Source organism: Solea solea, chromosome 1 (genome assembly GCF_958295425.1).
Source record: "Solea solea chromosome 1, fSolSol10.1, whole genome shotgun sequence".
Lineage (NCBI taxonomy): Eukaryota > Metazoa > Chordata > Actinopteri > Pleuronectiformes > Soleidae > Solea > Solea solea.
In genome coordinates, this window is record NC_081134.1 from 9,630,926 (window position 1) to 9,651,196 (window position 20,271).

At 42.0% G+C, this 20,271-nt stretch overlaps 1 protein-coding gene across 1 annotated transcript in view; it reads right to left on the reverse strand.

Annotated features, from left to right (window-relative positions):
* The window catches only part of dnah9l (dynein, axonemal, heavy polypeptide 9 like), a 36,157-nt gene that overhangs the window by 14,388 nt on the left and 1,498 nt on the right, over positions 1–20,271 (reverse strand). The window contains exons 3-55 of the mRNA XM_058645524.1: positions 20,134–20,233; positions 19,687–19,898; positions 18,894–19,127; positions 18,625–18,792; positions 18,012–18,128; positions 17,658–17,795; positions 17,435–17,559; positions 17,150–17,345; positions 15,668–15,772; positions 15,404–15,595; positions 14,954–15,154; positions 14,530–14,865; positions 14,311–14,388; positions 14,171–14,226; positions 13,945–14,065; positions 13,659–13,828; positions 13,272–13,494; positions 13,062–13,178; positions 12,845–12,931; positions 12,424–12,582; positions 12,250–12,333; positions 12,002–12,160; positions 11,638–11,760; positions 11,386–11,508; positions 10,629–10,853; positions 10,313–10,531; positions 10,048–10,212; positions 9,720–9,845; positions 9,530–9,637; positions 8,742–8,873; positions 8,503–8,663; positions 8,257–8,413; positions 8,014–8,159; positions 7,803–7,919; positions 7,552–7,690; positions 6,881–6,973; positions 6,576–6,770; positions 6,407–6,484; positions 5,999–6,131; positions 5,628–5,755; positions 5,395–5,543; positions 5,159–5,309; positions 4,882–5,013; positions 4,610–4,783; positions 3,992–4,196; positions 3,262–3,427; positions 3,074–3,176; positions 2,509–2,646; positions 2,295–2,396; positions 1,986–2,147; positions 1,205–1,288; positions 656–765; positions 328–490 (exon numbers count right to left, since the gene is read on the reverse strand). Coding sequence (XP_058501507.1) covers positions 328–490; positions 656–765; positions 1,205–1,288; positions 1,986–2,147; positions 2,295–2,396; positions 2,509–2,646; positions 3,074–3,176; positions 3,262–3,427; positions 3,992–4,196; positions 4,610–4,783; positions 4,882–5,013; positions 5,159–5,309; positions 5,395–5,543; positions 5,628–5,755; positions 5,999–6,131; positions 6,407–6,484; positions 6,576–6,770; positions 6,881–6,973; positions 7,552–7,690; positions 7,803–7,919; positions 8,014–8,159; positions 8,257–8,413; positions 8,503–8,663; positions 8,742–8,873; positions 9,530–9,637; positions 9,720–9,845; positions 10,048–10,212; positions 10,313–10,531; positions 10,629–10,853; positions 11,386–11,508; positions 11,638–11,760; positions 12,002–12,160; positions 12,250–12,333; positions 12,424–12,582; positions 12,845–12,931; positions 13,062–13,178; positions 13,272–13,494; positions 13,659–13,828; positions 13,945–14,065; positions 14,171–14,226; positions 14,311–14,388; positions 14,530–14,865; positions 14,954–15,154; positions 15,404–15,595; positions 15,668–15,772; positions 17,150–17,345; positions 17,435–17,559; positions 17,658–17,795; positions 18,012–18,128; positions 18,625–18,792; positions 18,894–19,127; positions 19,687–19,898; positions 20,134–20,206 — 7,758 coding nt within the window. The 5' untranslated portion in view covers positions 20,207–20,233. The remainder of the gene's footprint in view (positions 1–327; positions 491–655; positions 766–1,204; positions 1,289–1,985; positions 2,148–2,294; positions 2,397–2,508; positions 2,647–3,073; positions 3,177–3,261; positions 3,428–3,991; positions 4,197–4,609; positions 4,784–4,881; positions 5,014–5,158; positions 5,310–5,394; positions 5,544–5,627; positions 5,756–5,998; positions 6,132–6,406; positions 6,485–6,575; positions 6,771–6,880; positions 6,974–7,551; positions 7,691–7,802; positions 7,920–8,013; positions 8,160–8,256; positions 8,414–8,502; positions 8,664–8,741; positions 8,874–9,529; positions 9,638–9,719; positions 9,846–10,047; positions 10,213–10,312; positions 10,532–10,628; positions 10,854–11,385; positions 11,509–11,637; positions 11,761–12,001; positions 12,161–12,249; positions 12,334–12,423; positions 12,583–12,844; positions 12,932–13,061; positions 13,179–13,271; positions 13,495–13,658; positions 13,829–13,944; positions 14,066–14,170; positions 14,227–14,310; positions 14,389–14,529; positions 14,866–14,953; positions 15,155–15,403; positions 15,596–15,667; positions 15,773–17,149; positions 17,346–17,434; positions 17,560–17,657; positions 17,796–18,011; positions 18,129–18,624; positions 18,793–18,893; positions 19,128–19,686; positions 19,899–20,133; positions 20,234–20,271) is intronic.

Sequence of the window (20,271 nt, forward strand, 5' to 3'; positions counted from 1 at the left end):
TTATGGAAGCTGCCTTGTTTCTACAGCAGTGAACGCTTACTAAGTATACTGGGGCGAGATTACTTAACCCCACGTTGCTGTGCTGGCGGTGTGTGAATGAGTATGAAAGATGAGTGATAGAAAAATGTGCTGCACATAGACCATTTACCAATACTAAGCAAATGAGTGATGAGTGGAAAAGTCATCCTTTCTTGCACACTCATTAGAATAATCACAAATAATCACACCAGGCTTTTAGAGAGAAAGTAGCTAATAGGAGAAACAAAGACTGTATGGAGTGAAATGTCATTTGGCATCAATCATGCACGTGTGTGTGTGTGTATTTACTTTCAGGTCATTGATGCCATAGCCTTTACGCAGAGTGATCTGGAAAACTTCCAACATGCTGAGGAAAGCAGCCAGCCGACATAAACTCTGCTTCCCGCTGCCTCCGACTCCCACCAGCAAGGCGTTACCATAGGGAGCCTCCAGGATACGACTGATACGACACCTGAACACAAACAACTAGAATTAACAGTGAGCACATCTGCAGTGTATGTATGTGTGTGTGTGTGTGTGTTTGGTCTCCATCAGTGTAAATCCACTAGTGCACGTTAATAGACAGTATGTGTTGGAGTGCCGCTTGTGTGTGTGTGTGTGTGTGTGTGTGTCTTACACATGCTGGATAGCTTCTTCAAACAGTACCAGGTCCATGACAGCGTGCACCTCATTATAATGCTCCAGAGCGTCAGCCAGTGTCTTCTGGAGTTTCTCCCAGTCTGCAGCCTGACAGCGAGAGAAGATAAACAAACCAACTTCACCCTCTGGGGTGAGAGCAGCAGTGTTCAAGTCATGGTGCGCTTACTTCCAGATACATAATGCAATTAAGTTCCAATCAAGACTTGAGTTGATTAATTTTCAATTCAAAACCCATAAAGAAACAAAATGTAATTAGTTAGTTGATGGCAACGCGTTCATCCTTGTTTATTTTCTCGCTGATTAGATGTGGCAGGCTGAATTTGTGCCATAAGGTCTCTGAATATGTGAGCTGCAGATCATTCACATACTAAATCGATTCACGTCCAAAACATTTGAACTCATCCATTTCTATTACTGCAGATAATAAAGAATAAATGGTGCTTGAAAAGAAGCAACATGAATCCCTAAGTGAAATAGCTCCGAATAGCTTGTGTGTGTGTGTGTGTAAAATATTGCGTCTACCTACCTGGTGATAGCGAGGCTCCCCCACTCCCTGGGCAAAGTGACAATACACCAACGGCTGGTGGATAAAGATGGACTCATCTATTCCCTGGGATAAATGTCCAGATGAAACACACAAAGGGATATAAAGCAAAAAAATAAACATAAATATGCCACAGTTAATTAAATAGTTTATCCCAAGCTATACAGGATGACATATCAATATCCTCCATGTTTTTTTACATTCTTGGAATAGAAATGTCGGTAAAAGAAGTAGGGCAGTTGTCGATAACACCACTGGGGGAATTTCACTCCCAGAAATAATGATAAAGGGAATAAAAGGGCACATGGCTCTGCCATACACACAGGGTCTGAGTATGTGTACCATCAGAATTGCTTTTAATTACTCACACTCTTCACGGACACAATATACAAGCTATTCAGAGCAGTCACTGTCAAATGTTGTCTTTACACTTACAGAAAAAGCAGCGACGAAAAGGACCAAAGGTGCACAACAAACTAAAACTGTTTTTAAAATTGTTGAAGACATTTTAGTGACATTGTAAAGGCAGAGTTTGGTGCTGTTTGGTGACAGCTTTGAATATTTGATATATCGTGTACTTTTCTAAATAAAAATCCAATTGTGATGTATGTGTAGCCAGATTTCTGGGTCTGAAATTCATCCCAAGCAACGCTTTTGACAACCTCCCCACTTCCTCTTCCACCTAACTGCTGTAAAAATGACGTTGTCCATTATTGTCACTTGTTAAACATCAGATGTGAGTGAACACGTCTTCGCCTCTCACCTCAAAAAACCTCTTGCCAGTGTCCAGCAAGATTTTATTGAAGAGTTCCACATCTTTTTCATCCATCAGCTTGTCCGAGTAAACCCTGGAGCTCTCGTGGAGCCACAGGTGAACCAGGTCCATGGGGTAACGGATACACTCTGGCAAGGCAAACATGATGCCCTGCACACCAGGTCACATCAGCTTTAATATACCATTTGATGAGATTACAGTTGAATTAACTTATCTCCCACATGACCATCCCCACAATGCAGGAAAATGAAGACACAACACACTACTGTGTGTACTGAATGCCTGTCCATGTGATACCTGGAAGATGTTGGAAAGGTCTCGCAGGTTGAAGATGTAGTGGAAGCGTATGGCTGTCGGCAGAAAATTCTGACTGATTTTCTGGTGCAGACAAATCGCTGCCTGTAAGAACACAACCAAAGAAGAATCAAAGTGGCACAAGTGGCATTCACACTAACAGACTAACAGATTTACATGGGCATTTAACGAGTGTCATCAGGTACAGTGAACGCACCTGTATGAGAGTTCCGACTGAGCGGGAGACGCCGTAGCTGAAGCCTCCCTGAAGAAAGTGAGCTGACAGGATACTGGAGAAGATGGTGGCTAATGCCTCAGCACCAGGGAAATGCACAGCAAACACTGAGAAATGTCTCTGAAATAGAAATGGGGAGATTTAAGACTTATTTGCCATCTGGACTCTGTAGCTCCACACAAACCAGTAGTAACTTCAGAACAGCCTCTGAGACTCCCCCTCTTCTGCCCCTATTTAATCATTAATTAATATTTAATAGTAATCATTTAGTTATATTTAGATTTATATACATAATAGTACACACACACTGTTTGGAAAGCTACTGTAATCTACAGAAAAACAAGAATCTGTAGTATTTAAGTAGGTGTGAGAGTGCAGTAGAAACACATATCAGAATATCCAGTATAGCAGTAATCATTAAGACGTTTAAAAAAAGTTAAAATCAGAAAATGTGAAAAAGCAGGAATACAAGCTGGGATTAAAATATGATTCATGAATATGAATAAGCATTATAATAAAAGTCGTGGATAATAAACGCTGCATGCACCTGTAGTCTGGGGTTGATTGAGAAGCTTCCAGCTGTCGGGTTCATGCAGGTAATATACTGGCAGTTATGGATTTCCTTCAGAACCAGCCGCTGTCTGTCGTACCTTGAGAAGTTTACCGTACGTGTTTGTATGGACAGCACGGAGCAGAATAATCGCACGCTACTGCAACACGGAGGAGTTCACTTACCAGTGGTTGTAGTCAAGGTGCTGGCGAATCAGTGTGTGCGGCTGAACGGTCCCATAAACGTCCACCTCGGGCATGTTGAGGTCATCGATGAAGTAGATGAGTCTCTTTGCGGTGGGAGGAGCAAATTTACGACCAGCTTTCTTCTCTAGGGGCTTTTCTAGGACACCTGAGATACATATTAGGAAATTGAAAACAAACTTTTGACTATTTTTCTTTTGTTTAAAAGGAACACTTCACTGATTGGCATTTAGCTTTGTATTACTAGATTAGGGGTAGTATTTTAGAAAAATTGTCCCAACCTTAGTTTCCCCTGAGTTGAGAAACACCCGTGACACTTGAGTGAGACTTGAAACTGCAATGCTAATCCTGCACTTTTTAGACCCACTCGTAGGGGGGGCGGGACCTCATTCCCAGAATGTAAACAGTGTCAGCCATCTTTGCTAACAGTTATGCTAACAGGACCAAGTGTCACTGGTGGGCACGTAACAAAGAAAATAATGAAAATATTTCTCAACTCAGGGGAAACGGAAGTCGGGAAGCACACTTTTTCAAAAATGCAAATCAGTTAAGTATTCCTTTAATGAAATGGGGGACACAAGAAACACGGCGAAGTGAACAGACAAACACCGGAAACTGCTGCCAAACCTAACTTCTCTTTTCATATAACATATACCTGTAGAGAAACACTAATATCCCCCAAACTATTCGCTTTCATTCTAGTGATTCTTACGCTGCAGCATGGCGGACGTGGTGTAGTAGTTGAAGGGCACTTTGGCCACCATGTAGTCCTCCTTCAGCTTGGCAACTTCATCCGACACCAGGATGGTCTTGCCCACCCCTGCGTTGCCCACTAACATGATAGGTTTTCCTTTCTGGATGAGCAGGTCCATAAAATAGGTCAAACAAATCGTCTCTGGGGTGTGGACCAGAACAGTCTGAAACAGATATCACACAAGACCTGGTGATAGGGGTCATCCAGAATTTGGTCAATAATGAGTGCAAATCATACTTTATATAAAATAGATATTGTCTTCTGGTTTGAAATGGGGAAATACATTTTTCACTTGATTTATGACATCTCTAAACATTTTCCTGAGCAGTTATAGTCTCAATGACTAGTTTCAGGTCTTCTCCAATAGGACATGATGTCAATTTTGTAAATGATGTTCTCATTTAGAGAGTAAATAAAAAAGTATGGCACATATCAGAGAATACTAGTGTAACTGACAGCTGTTGTAAAATCCTGAATCTTGAGGCCCAACTGGAAGACTAAGTACAAATGCCATGTCTCTTCTATTGTGTAAATAATTCTGTTTCGTACAAATCCACACACATGATTAGTACACACCTGTAAAGGTACTTCAGGCTCCAGCTCAAATGGCACCGTCTTCTCACTCCAGGGCGTGAACTTTTTAGTCTCAGGGTCAATGAAATAGTCAAAGACAGTTCCCTGCGACGGAAACTTCACTGCCCGCATCTCTTTAGACCACCAGCGACTGAATTCAGCACGGTAGTCATTCAGCTGAAACAGGGTGTTTGGAAAGCAAATGTAACACAATATAATATCAATCCTTTTCATCTTCTAAGCAAAATCATAATATAAGGAAGTTCATCACACACATGATCCTGGAAGAGAGCGCCACCGAAAGCCCAGACACAGGCAAAGACAAAGTAGATTTCGTAGAGTTCACGGGGAGAGTCGGCCGGAGTGTTGTCCTCAGTCAGCAGACAATCCAGCAAGGAACACAGTGTCTGATTGAGCAAAACAGAAAGACAACATCTGTTGAGATAAACCATAGCAACACATTTTTAACAATTATGCAAAAACACAACATGGGCATCCAGCGTAAAAAGTAAGAAGGCAAATACAAAACAATTGATGTTCCAGACTCCTCACCTGGACCATGCTGTTCTCTGGTATGCGAGTGATAGTTCTCAGGTTGCAGCGCACTTGTTCCAGGCAGTATGGTACATATTTATCAAAGAGAATGGTGAGGTTGGCTCGCTCTGACAGGGCCTGTCGGGTGTCTATCCAGGATGTCACATAACTGGCAACAGAGACAAAGACACCAGTGTTCACTTAAAAATAGTCCCAGAGACATGAAAAAGTAGATTCTTTTTTCGGTGTCTTACGAGCTCCAGCCGAGGTCCTGTGTGTTGACGTAGAGAATTCCCGCTCTGGAAACAGTGGCTGGCGTTGCAGCTTTAAGATGAGAGATCTCAAACAGCAGACGCATGGAGGGAGACAAACTGATCCTCTCGTTACTAGCAAGAGTCAGAACCTTAACAGGGGAGAGAGAACAGTACGTTTGGTGGAGCCAAACAAAATCTGGCTTTAGGATAAAAAAACAAAGATGTACTTCAACCTTGTTGTCGTCCATAACTGTATTGAGTGACTCGATCCACATCGGGTCAATATCTCCATCCAAAACGATCCACTTGGGCCCGTTGTGGGTCAGTGAGGTCAGCTCTCGCATGGTAGAGGAGAACAGACCTAAAATACAGAGTAGAGCAAACCCTACAGGATATATTGTGTTTTCAACAGAGAAACAGAAGTTGAACATGTAATTGATAAAACCTTCTGCAGATTTCTGGGGGAAAAAATGTCACAAAATCTTGATACAGAGCTGACTCTGAACCGAATAAACTTGTACAAAGAATTATAATTAATTGTGAGAGGAGACATGGAAATAAATTCCCTTGATCATCATTAAGACATTCCTTGAACAGTCCTCACCATCTTTCCACTCTCTGGTGGCAGGGTGCAGGTATCCAAACAACTCATCTGTGGTCACTGCTTTAGGGTTGATATCGTGCCATACGGGCTTCATCCTCATGTTTGCATAGGTTCTGTGGAGAGTCTTCAGGATCTAATAGATAATAAGCATACATGATGTGAACAGTGTCTCTTCTCATCATTGCTGCATTATGTAGCAACAGCAGGACAGAGTCAAGACTGCAGAGACATTTTAGCTGTTTTGATAAATCAAAGATCATAAAAGCAGGTTTCAAGGTTACAGATGTTATGACCTGTTAACATTAACTTTAATAAGTGCTTATTCTGTGTGCTTTGTGAGGTGCTTCAAATAAAATGTATTCTTCTTATTATTATTATAATAAAGATAATAATAACAACAAAGATAACCTGGCTCTTTCCAGTCCCTGGTCCACCCACGACAAACACAGAATGCCTCACAGCCAGCAGCTCCTCCAGCTGAGTGACCTATAGACACAAAAACATTGACTGAATACTGGCATATTTATGTTCACAGTCACATCATTCCTGTGTTAATAAATTAGTTCAAATGAGATACTTTTAGAATGAAGTTCTCCTCGGGCTGCAGACGCAGTTCGCTGACTGACTGGCGAACTGCATTTTCCAGTTCAGGATCTTTCTTCCTGGGCACGTCCAGCTGAGGAAACAGGTCACTGATCAGCCCAAGGAATATGGGAACATCACTGGTCACGATCTTAGGCAGGTTAAAGTCCCTCAGTGCCCGCAACAGCACCTGCAGAGTAAATAAATGTGTTCATGGTGTAATGGAAATGTGCTTTTAAATCAAGGACATGGCCACGCTGATACATTTTAGTCTTAAAACGGTGTCCCGTCAGTGCACACCTGCTCTTCAGGCCTGTTTCGCTCCTCTCGTTTTAGAGATCCCGCCACAACCAGGACGGATTTGATGGCTCTTAAACCCCAGTCATAATGATCCTAATAGATGGAGGAATAAAGTTAGTCTTCAAGCAAACACATAATACGTGATGTTGTCATGAATGTCCAGTAAAGGACAGTTCATGTAAGTCTCTATGCAAAATGAATAATAAAGGTGTAGTTAAACATTATCACGGCCAACGATAGGGCAAAGCCTTCATTAAAATTGCACACTAACAAATCAGGAAGGCAAACACTCTATTTCTTGAAATAGGTGTGTTGCTGATCACCTTGAAACATGCAAAGTGTCCTGTTGTCACATAATTATCCAAGTGGGATTCATGCTCATTAAATTAACGTCTACCTCACCCACTTTTTAAAGATGACAAACCATTGCGACCCAATTCACAATTTGAATTTGAGCATAATACAACGTTTATGCTTATTTTTACTGCCATTTTTGTGACAACTAATGGTATTTTTTTTAATAGATAAATCAGCCACCACTCAGAAGTGCACTCCACATTTAAATTTTAAGTTTAAGGGCTGGTAACCCCCCCCCCCCCAAGAAAATCCCCACAGTCTCTTGGAATGACTGTATAGAGAATACATAGCACCTTGACTTTTTCAAAAGGTACCTGTTTGGACAGCAGCTCTTTACAGAGCGTGTAGAGGCTGATGAATTTACGTGCCAGCACGCGTGCATCTATGAATCCTTCGGCCACCAGCATGATCTCACAGATCAGCTCAAAGTCTGGGATCACCATGGCACAGGGCCTGAGCAGTTGTCAAAACATTTTATTTTATTTTATTTTTTTAAATCAGTCACCTTTACCATTAGTCAGCCTGTGCACTTGACATCTCGTCATTCTCATTGTTTATATCCAACCTGAATAAAGCCTTGAGGTTCTCAGGAAGCTCAGCCCTGCCAGCATAACCAGGGTTCAGAGTGATGAAGATTCCCACGGTGGGCTTAAGCTCAATCTCCTCTCCCAGGAAGTGGAACCTATATATACACACACACGGATGTGGGTAGTGAAAATAAATTTAATATAATAGTATGGATGGTTTAAAAATGTTGTTGTTTTTTACACACCCACCTGTGCTTCTTGTTACGTACAGCATCCTGTATGGTTTTGACCTGTACGGCGACCACGGACAGAACCTCCACTGAGATCCTGTTAAACTCATCAAAGCATCCCCAGACTCCCGTCTGAGCCAGACCCTTATAAATGTTCCCTATGGACTGAGAAAGGTGTAACAGAGGCGGATCAGAGTTAAAGGGGAATTATGATTAAATGTGTGACAAATATTACACTAATACTATGTAGAGCAGCATCTACCTTGTAGTCCATCTGTTCTGAGCAGTTGAAAACATATACCATGATGCCCAGAGAGCGTCCAAGGTCCTTGGTGGTCTCCGTCTTACCTGTGCCAGCTGGGCCTGAGGGGGCGCCACTCATCGTTAGATGGAGAGACTGGGTCAGGGTTATGTAACACCTAAGAAAGAAATGTTGAGATACAAAATATGAGTAATCAATGATGGGATGTGTGTGTGTGGTAGCAGATTGTGCCGTTTTAAATGATACCTGTCAGTGAGTGGAGTGATGACCAGTCTGTTAGTGTTTCCCAGGTATTCGTAGCTGAACTGGAACTGAGCGTCACAGATGTTAACGTAACAGTGTCTGGTTTCGTCATCCCAGTGATGGCGCAGCTGGGACAGCCATGCAAATGACTGTCCCGTTGTCACCTAAAAGACACACAGTATGAGTGACAGCAATCAAACTTAAGTCAACAAATATGCATCAACGTTTATTTTTACCATTACCTTCTGGGCAATGAGGCTGGCGACAACATCGCGAGCGTGGACATCTATGGTGCAGACAGTCATGATTTTCTGTCTGTCTCCAGGAGTTAAATCTCCGAGCAGCATGTGGATTAGTGAGTTCAGCTGAGTGATCTATAAAAAAAAAGAATTCATTTTAAATGACGGATCAAATGAACCAACCGGAATACCAGGACAGATTTGTAATCTTTACAATCAGTATGCTAACATGACATTATCTAATTGTTATTAGTCCAACTAAAACCAGACTTTAAGTACCTACAAAAACTTAATGGTCTGGCTCCACGGCATACTGCACATATATATATATATATATTTATACGTACACACATACACAACAATAATTGCATGTAATAAAATGTAAATATTGTTATTTTAGATTACCATTACATTTTTGTCACAATTGCATATAAACTTAGCCAATGTATTTTCTTTATTATTCAAATTACATTTTACACTTTTAGGGAGTGTTTTTTTTAGAAAAGTCTAACCAGGGAGTAGGATTGCAAATTAGCCTTGGCTAGAAATCCGACATGCAAGACACCTGTTTTATAGTAATGTGATATGTAGTAATGTATTTGCATTGTCCCTGTCAGACAAATAAATAAATAAGTTACTGAAAACTAAGGAGCTGCATTAGATGAAGCCAACTCAAAACCCACCAATATGATTCTGTATTTCCACATTTCCGCATTTTACTGAAATCTAAATTGTATTATTTGTTATTGTTGGACACGTTCATGTTTCATCCTCAAGATATCTTACTGTACCTGTTTTCTGTTGTAGTCTTTGAGTGCAGTCTCAAAACCCTCCTCCACCCTCTTGAAGGCGATGCCCACATCTGTGGCCCACCACACCTGACTACCAGTCAAACCTACCTGCAAATGGAAGATAATCACATGTGACAGACAGTCAGAACAGACAGTAAGAGGGAACTCGGCTGATAACACAAAATCACACCTGGGCAGGGAAGTCAAAGAGCCACTGCTCTCGTGCTTTGTCTTCATAGGCGGCTACGGCCTCCTGGATCTCTTTCCGAACCGTGCAGCGCATGGTGTTTTCTAAGGCACTTAGCCAACACTCTGCCTGTAGAAAGACACATCACATCTAAACGAAAAATAAATATATAAACCCATGCTATGTGAAATTCGACAAATGGCAAACGTATACATGTACCTTTAGATAATCTATTTATATATAGTACATATAGTAGTACTCTAGCAACACTTATCTATTGTAATGGGAATGGGATGGAATTGTACTCGCACATAGAGAAATCAAACCTAACCTGTCCTTCACAGACACATGGCTCAGAGAACGGCACATATTCTCCCTCTCGGCTGTACATCCCTATAGCAACTGCCTCCTCGTCCTCTTCCCCGCCATCTCTGCCTGAGTCCTTGAAGCGAAGGTCTGCTATGTTGTCAAAGAGCTTCAGCAAATGTCTGGTCACCTTAAAAAAAAAAAAAAAAAAAAAATACAACAGACAAGTGACATTGACCGTCTCTGTATAGGTTTCTCTTGGCAAATATCATTACATTGTAACCAATTACCTGTTGGGGCTGTGTTCCTCTGGAAACTATCTCCAGGAGGTCTGAGGCAGAGACAAAGTAAAATCTGGGGAAAGTGAGCCTTTTGGTCTCCAGGTACTCGGCCAAGGCCTTCTCACACACAGACAACCTTTGCTGCAAAGTCTCCAGGTTCTCCAGGAAGCCAGACTTGTTGGTCACCTCAACCACGTTACTATTCTGCACCACCTCAGTCATGGAGCTCTGTATAAAGGAAGCCACAAAGCCGGAGGTACAGTGCAATTCTTGGATCACAGTTTTGAAGAGGCCCTTGATCTCCTGTGTGATGAGTAACCCTCACCTGTAAGTCAGCGTGTATTCCCTGGAAGCGCTCCGCGTCACTGGCTAGCTGGCAGCGGATGTCATGGCTGTTGGTAAAGATTGCGTTGAGGTGGGCCCAGGTCCTCTGGACAGACATCCAGGAGGAGATGACCAGGTCAGCCACCATCAGCTTCCTCTGCCACCCACTCACCTCAGCCTGGAAATACTCTACGTACTTACTCATCAGGATATTTTGAAGCTGCACCTGAAGAAGAAGAAGAATCCGTTAGTATCTCGTTATATAAATCAAATAAAAAAGGATAGTGCATTACAGTAAAAGGAGGGAAAGATTTGGATTTCTTTTGGATATATGACTCTTGCTCTTAATGTGCTTAAATGAATGTTTTTGCTGGTTATATGGTGTTATGCAGATTATACTTACTATACTATACATTATGGACTACTAACCATTACTGTGACCCGTTTCTATGTGTATATATACTGTATGTGTATTGAATATATTTCTACACGGTAACTTCAGTTACTTCAGAGGTGTGTCTTTATAATTTAACATGGATGCATTTTCAATGTTTTCATCATGCGACGAACATGGATTGTGGGTATTCAATACGGCAACTCTGTGCTGAGGAACGAGACTTTTGTGCTTGAAATGTGGAGCTCAAAGGTGTGTGGATCATTTCCTTCATGTTACTGTTATCTTTAGATCACAATATGCACACCACATTAATGTACACATCACATCACAGTGGAGAAACAGCACAGGAACAAACACTCACTTGGTTGTCTTCCAGTGTCTCGATCAGATTCTCATCTGCTTTCAGCAGAGGCATCCCTGTGCTGGAGTGAGTCTCATACGACAGTGACATAACACTCCATGTCTTGGTTATCTCTGCCAGAACCTAAGCCGAAATAGAAAATGTTCTTCAAAATATGAGCTGAAGATGTAACCAGGTTTAGTGTAATTCACATATACAATCTTAGATCCTTATTCTTGCACAATATACTACCACTATTTCATCTTTTCCTACCTTCTCTATGGCCATTTCCTTCACAGCCTTGTCCACTATGTTTTTGACCTCGTCCTCCACACGGTGAAGCTGTAATTCCAAAAGGTCCCCCAGGGTGGTGCTCTCCCCCATTACAAACCTGACCTGACAAGCGATACACGTCAACCAAGAGAGGGATCACATTTCAGATCAGGATAATTGGGTTCACTCAGCTGTGCTGGTCATTATAGGCCTGGATATAGGAGCCCGTAGGGTAGTTTAATGAAGGTACAGTACACGAAGATCAATAGAGTGACAAGTACACAGAGCAGAATCGGATTGACGATGAAATGTTATTGAATCAAGTGACATGAGACGTTGTGAAGCAGCACGGAGAGTGTCGTACCCCAGTGGTGTTCATGAGCTGTTGCCAGTGTCGTTTTCTGACAGCGGAGTTTTGCAGCTCGTTGACAGCTCTCAGAGAAGTCAACAGGTTCTTCACCGTCGACTCCAGACCCACGTAGACGTTCCACATCCGCACCTCCTTATCCAGCATCTTCATCTCCTTTAACGTGAGGCCAAAGAATCATCAGTCACTAATCATAAAATACATTTAGAATCATTTTTTTTTCCATGTCCATAAGCTTGTCATACTTTTGCAAATCGCCTCAATTCCATGTCCATCTGCTCGACATTGATCTCCTTCCATGGAGTCTTAGTCCAATCCTCTATACTGGTCTGCCATGGAGGAAAAAAGAGGGAACAAATGTATCTCACTGAAATCTAACTGACATTGTATTTTTTTTTATTGTGATGAGTTCCGCGTACCTTGACAAAGATGACCATGTCCCACACTGCTTTGACCAGTATGATGTCAGAGCGACACTGGCGTAGCTGCCTGTAGTCTGGGAAGCTGACCTCAAACAGATCAGCCATGTCTTGCAGCTTCTTCATTTCCATCTCCATCAATGCTACTGCTCGATTGGACTGGAGACGAGGACAATTTACAATGCTATGCTGTGCGTCAGTGTTTCGGAAACCTTATAGATCGCAACCCACTTCACAATGTAAATCACTGGGAGCAAATTGGTGCAAAACAGAAGATAATGTTGACATTTTTATCGCCATTTCTGCAACAGTTTCATAAAAAACATGAACTTAAAAGTTGTTTTTCCAATGTGACATACATATTGCACGTTATGACAGATGTAATTAGGTACGGTGTAATCATTTACACTTCATATCTCACCTTATCAATTTGTTTATATGGCTCCTCCACATTGATCCTAAATATATGTTCACTACGAAACTGTTCCCTGAATTCGTGCTGTTTCACCTAAAATTAAGAGGGACATTCAGGATTAATAGAAACCATAGGTTTGATGCATCAGTGTCAGTCATATATAATGCAGGACAGAAAGAGGGGAGGCTCTTGTCACTCTACCTGATCTCACACACAGCCTCACCTCAAACCGGACACATTTCCTGCGTATAACTGAGACTTCATTGGCCTGCAGAGGTGCCACTTCATGTTTGACTGTAAACGCAATTTTCTTTAGACTCTTCCACTTCTCCGGCAGCTCCTGAGAGGAATGAAATATACATATATACATAGTGAAGATATCCTGTTCTCTGAGTGCTCATGCAAATGTGATTATCCCTGGTACGGCACACACTTCCAGCTGTGTGTAGACGCTCTCAGGCAGCTGCTGTCCGTAGGTCTTGAGGAGTTCGGCTGTGGACTTGAGTGGTTTGAAGTGCTGCTCGTTGCTGATCTGTCTGTCTCGCATGGCCATGAGATGTCCCATGACGTCCACGAGACCTGCATAGTTGCAATCTGACACCTTATTAGACAGACCAAGGGTTGTGTTTTGGACAAAAGAGGATAATTCCCTCACGCTGCAGGGTAAAGACAAGGAGGGGTGGTGTTAGATTTCAGCAATAAGCCTCTTAATGGTGGGTTCTTGCTGATTTTACTTTTTTCCCCATTCATATAATAATATATATCTCTCATATACAACTGCTTTTGCACATGTGTGCCTTTGTGCGTGCTTGTGTCTCACCTCTGGTTCACATGGTTGAGCAGGTGCTCCTTAAACATCCAGCTCCACCTCTTGATGACGTTCATGAGTGTGTGTTTGAAGGGTCTGATGTCGAGCTGCAGCCAGCCACAAAACACCCGCTTGTCCTCCATCTTGCTCACTCGTACATAGAGAGACTCAAAGAGGTTGATCTGGAATGAAGATGAAATGATATACAGAAACTGTGGTTGCATCCACTAGATCCATACATATAGTAATATTAAATAATAGTATTATAAATATAATATTAAAAGCTGGGGAAGCCTACCTGCTCTTTAAACTTATCCAGTGTGGGTGGGTTCTTTTTAAGTTCATAGTCAGCATACAACTCAGCTTCTTCTGTACTTAACACATGGCCATAAAGCAGAAACTGCCTCATGAATTCAGACCTGTGAAACATATATATATATATATATATTTAAATATATAAAAAGACTGGCTTTGCTTTGCAAATTGTGAATTTCAATACAGAACAATAATTAAGACAAGGTGACCTGTCATCAGTCCAAAGGTAGCGATAGCTGGCAAATGATCCCTGGTATTCTCTGACCTGAAAATCAAAGTATTTTCATTTTGAAGCCTGTAAGCATCATAATAAGTTGGTCTCCACCATGGACAGATCACTAACACTTACCTTCGCAATGGCCGCACGTGCCCGAGAGCGGACTGCATGGCACATTTCTGACAAATCCTCCATTTGGTTTATGTCACACTACAAGATGAGCAAACAAAACAGCGTGATGTGGTTAAAAGTGTGAAAGAAATAAGTGTAGATATAACTGGATTTGAAGTGAAACATCTTCCAAACTTTAAACAACTATATTTCTGTACGTGTATTCAGGCTGTACGGCACCTGATAATTATCCAGCTGTTTGTGGTTTGCCACTCTGGGAATTAAGGATGCCACGTTTGTGATGTTCATCACCATTTTATCCACAATATCATAGAAGTTCCCCCTGTGGTTGAAGTCCAGCGAGGGCTCAAAGGTCATCGCGTTGTTGCCGAGTACCAGCTGGACTTCAAACAGCGGTGTGATGCGCTGGGACGCGTCCGTGTTGTCCATGAGATACTGCAGGGAGCAGCGTACTGCAGAGGAGAACCCTGTCAGGATAATCTGATCCACGTAGTCTGTGTAGGCCTGCCACTCAACACTGCTCAGGTCTGTCACCCCGAGAAGAGACTGGTTCTCCTGAAGCACAGTGGAAGAGGGAGGTGTGAGAATAAAGATGTTTTTTTCTCTGGAATCAATGGAGAGGAGGCAAGAACATATACTGTACCTGCAAAAGTTCTTGTATCTGTTCACCCGCGCTGGTGATAAGTGCATGCTGTTTCGAAACACTCTCTTCAATTTCAGAGAAAACGAGGAGAGCAGGACCGGGAGTTTTTCTGGTGATGAGAGCCTGGTGCATGAATTTACCCATCAGGGCCTGGATCGCCTCCACATTAGCCTTGCTGTTCTGAACACAACTGGAGATGCTCTAATGATGGGAAAAGACAGCAATGGGGGGGGGGGCATGGTTTAATGCTACATTGGCAAGATGCAAGATATAAAATAAGATAAGACAGAAATGTATAATATTCTATATTGTACTTTCTTGGAAATGTATGCGTATTATTTATCATCTTTATCTCTACTGTCTTTGCTGCTGTGACAATGTAAATTTACCCACTGCGGGACTAATAAAGGACCATCTTATCTTATCTTATCTTATAGGGGAGAAAGGTACCTTGACCATGTCTCTTGTGGTCTGAATGTAGTCCCAAAGGTCATCCTGAGTCCAGGTGAGCTCCCTGAGAGCAGGCTCCAGCTGTCGTTTGGTCTCATCCATCTCCTTTCTCACCAAGCCCACCTCTACGGCCAGGATTGTATTTTGGAGATGGTTGTACCATTGGGTCACCAACATTAATGTCTGTGTGAACTACACGATACAGAAGAGGTTATTAGATGCTCTGTTAAAGAATTTACTTTTACTTGGAGCTTAGCTGCGCACCATGTAGAGTCTTTCTCGTTTGGAGTAGAGATGTAGCGCTGCTTTGGGAATGTTTTGGTTCTTCAACATACCCAGATACTTGACCTCTCTCAGCACGGATGTCAACTGTGAAGAGAGAGGAGAAAATGCAGTTCGTGAACAGTTCGTGAACACATCTTGCAAACAGAGGTTTAGGGGTTTGATCCCCAGCTTGCTTCAGACAGCTAAGCTAAGGCAGTGTGAGGGTACGACAGATGTGCAATAGACAAAGCACTGCATATAGATGTGCTGTATGAATGTGTGAGTGATTGGGTGAGTGAATGAGTGTGTGAACTGGAGTGTAAAGTGCTTCGAAATACACACCATTTACCATTGAAATCGCTGTGTTTCATTGAATTCAGTTGTATGAAAAGGTGATAAAAGAAGGTGAAACATTGTTTGGAAGCGAGTGCAGAGTGCACATTCTTTACATACAGAGTAGAAGAACGATTCACAGATAAATTGTCTATCCTTGGATTGAAGTGCCTGATCTTGACATTACTGGTTCAACATATTTATTACTGCTCAAAAAACATCTTAATTATACGACTGTTTATTGCAAGAAAAATAGTGTCGGTACCTCTTCATAGAGTAAACTCGGCTTAGCGAGTTTGAATTAAAAATGTTCCATCATGTCTATAATGATTATTCATTTTGTCCTTCCTGTGTAACCTCCCTGCTGACACCAGACAATGTGACTCTTTCTCAAGGCCTTTAAATCAAAACTATAAACTCAGTCTGACTGTAAACTACCTGTTTATTTTTTGGTGACTGCTTTTCTCTCACCCCTGCTGTCGGTGCTTTATTTCCTAGCTGTGTATTAGGTCTCTCTCTCTCAGACTAGACAATGAATTGGCAGCATCTTAGGTTGCCAGATTCTTCAGATGAGACCAAAATCTGTCAAAATCTGCACCGTTGTGATTCCATTTCCCTTGGATGGACCTGTAACTGTGAACCGCCCACAGCCTCGTGTCCATGCCACCGTCATTAATACTAATACTAATATTGATATTAATTATAATACCAGTTGATGTTATCGTTGTTGTAACCACCTGCTTCTCTTCTATTAGCTTCTGCTTCAATTCCTACTATGTTCTACATTTTACCTTTCTGTATTACACTGTAAAAACTTGACGTTTTCTTTGTAATCTGCTGAAATTTTTTCATTACATGTGACACCTACTGCCCGTCTGTCTTTCCTGGGAGAGGGAACCCTCCTCTATGGCTCTTCCTGAAGTTTCACCCATATTTTTCACTGTAAAAGGGTTTTTTGTGGAGTTTTTGCTCATACTTGGTATGAGGGTCTAAGGAATGAGGGTCTAAGGATAGAGTGTCACTTGTAGGCAAATTGCATCTGTGATGTTTGGCTATATAAATTAAATTCACTTGACTTGATCTTATATAGGACTGTTGTCACAGGTTTCCAACAAATAAAAGTACAACAAAATATTTTTTCATGCTTACAGCTGGACTAAAGTTGATTTGGTACAGGCCTGTGTCAGTGTCAAGTGACAGCAGGGGCTCATGTAGGTGGGTTTGACAGATTTCCTCCAAGCCCTCTGTCCACTTGGAGAACATGTCCTCGTCGTGCAGGTCCAGAACCTCCAGAACACGCTCACACTTCTGGAAGACATCGTCTGCCTCGGCACACCCCAGAGGCCTGAAACAGAGAGGGAGGTGGGAAAGATCACGTACGAAGCTTGTTGTTTTTATTCGAATAATACGTCACATGCTGAGGTCAGCTCATACATGTGGGGCAACTGGCAGAGGTTACTCCTGCTGGTGAGGATGCGATTCCGAAGCTCCTGTGACCACTTGAGGTTTCCAGCCACTGGTGGCATGTTCTTCCCCAGGACTTCACAGTCTGGCTGCAGCTAAAAAAAACATTTGGTTAATGACTGACACCTATTCTTTCATTTTAGTAGATACCTTTTGTTGTAAAAATGTCTATTTTCTGTTCCACATCTCTTACCGCATCTTTGTGTTGAGTGAGTATAAACTGACAATGGTCTATTTCTTGGTTGAACATGGTCAACAGCACATTGTAGTTGGGAGAAAACAGCTGGTGGATTCTTGGTCTCTCGAGAAGGGTGCCAAAAATCTTTAACAACTACAGTAGATGGGTCAAACAACAGTTTTAAATTTATATTTCTCCTGTACACTTCTCAATCCAACAGTTATACAATTCCCTGAGTGAAATATGAACAGGATGCTTCTCAGCTAAAATAAATCTGATTATATTTAGCTATTATGATGCATGTGATGTCCCTTGATGGAAGTGTACACAGCAGAATTACTTCAAGAGTTCAGGTGTGACAAAACTTACCTTAAAAGTCGACTTCAGATTTTTGGAGTGCTGGAAAGCCAGATTAAGGACAGTCCCAAGCCTTTGGTCAAAATCTCTGTTCTGCTCCATGAAGCGAGTGTAGTGACGCACAAAATCCTGGACGGCAGTGCAGATAGATAGTTACAATCCCCACATGAACAAAGTTTTTGTTATTTTCAAATTTTTATTTGACACTATGTTGAGAGCAGAATTTGACATTCTCCCGAGCTCATTAAATCAGAATATAAGAATATCGCACACTTGCAAAAAATTATATTATGACACAGATTAATTTCTGATTGAGTTCCAGGTCAGATTAGCCGAGTCACAGTGGAAGATGTTATAAAATAGCTGTAAAATATCTAGTAAATTAAATATTGATGCACTGACAAATAATGACTGCTGTCACCGGCTCTTGTGTGTTGCTTAGCAACTAATTTGCCTTGCTATTTTTCAATTACTCTACTGCTGGGCAGAAAAATAACATCTAATTATTATTTTTTATTATTTGGTTGTGCCTGTCAATTCCACTCATAAATAGCTGTGAATCATAGCCCACTGTGGCTTATTAATTAAATAGCAGTGTGATATCAAAGATCTCGGCGGGCCTCACATCGTTATTGTAGTCCAAAGGGTCATATTTGCTCTCTCTGAGGCCACGCCAGCGGTCATGAAACTCCTCGCTCATGCTTAAGATCATTTCGCTGAGAATTTTCCCCCTGGATCCCCCGAGTTCAATCTTCTCCAGCTTCAGAAAGTCCAGCGCTGTTGCAAAAAGTTCCTGTAGATGAGAAATGAGAAAAGTCACTGACAGGTCAGGGTAATAGGATTGGGTAAAAAAAGAAAAAAAACAATCAAGAGACAGCCTGACAACCCACGCACCTCAATCATGAGCAGCCTTTTCATGATGTGGTCAGAATGCTGGAACACAAGTGTAGCTGGAAAGTCCCACAGCTTTATGGTCTGACCAGGTTTGTAGTACTCAGGGATCCGCTGGCGGTATGTATGAAACGACTGCTTGAAGGTGCGCAGAACTGAGATGCTTATCTGGACTCTCTGCACCCCCTCCTCAAGCTCCATCTTAAACAGTTCCTCTGGGATAAGGTAGGCAATGACCTGAGGACGAACATGTACATTTAGCTTCTTTTGTCTACATTACTTTCCCATGTTGCAAATGCTGGGCCCCCAGAATCAGAACAGAACTTGGAAAGAAGCTTTTACCTATGCAGGCCCAGTTTCCTAATTAACAAAAGGACCTTAAACTGGGTTTGCGAGATTACATGTTCTCCACGTGTGTGTGGGGTTTTTCTCCATGTTCTCCGGTTTCCTCCCACAGTCCTAAAACATGGGGATTAGGCAAACTGGACCCTTTAAATGAACTGTAGTTGAAGGTGTAGGTGAGAGTGAATGGTTGTTTGTTTCTATGTGGTCCTGCCTTTCGCCCTATGTCAGCTGCAATCGGCACCTGCAACCCTCATGTGGGGGATAAAGCAGTAGAAGATGGATGGATGGTTTTATGTCTTCTTTTATCCTTTTATTGTACACTGACTCAATATTGTGTTTTATTTCTTATAAAATATGTGATAGATAGATACTACTCTGCCTTCTTGGCTGTCTCTATTGTAAAAGACATTTTAATTTCAGTGAGGCTTAACACAGAGGTCTACCTCCATACCTTTTCAATGATCAGGTTACAGAACTCCTGCAGGAGCACCACCATGCGTTTTGGATTGCAGTAGTATTTGGAATGGCTCCAGATAAGACAGAGTGTGTGGAAGAGAGGAGGCAGCAGAACGTCCACTTGAGGGGAACTCCTCTCTTCAAAGCTGCTGATCAGTCTCCTCAGAGGCCGCAGATACAGATCTATGTCCTCGGCCTCCAGCAAAGCTGTGATCATCACACACACAAATAATACTCACGCACAATATCATCATAGTAACGTAAAATATGACCCTGATGGAGAGGTTATTTGGCAGAATTAAATCCATCCAGCTGAAAAATTCTTGCAGTAGTAGTCACGTGATCTACATGTCGCCAGCCCACCTAAACAGGCAAGTGAAGGCTGCAGCAGGGTAAAAATATGAAACAAGCACTGGCAAATAATTAATAGATGCTTATCTACCCTCATTGACTTGGAGACAGACATCCTTAAAGGAGGAGTAATAACTGCTCTTGACTTTTCTCAGGAGCTCCATGATTTGTTGCACTTTGGGGCTCTGGATCTGAAAAGACGGACATCATACTATCAGGGTTTTTCACC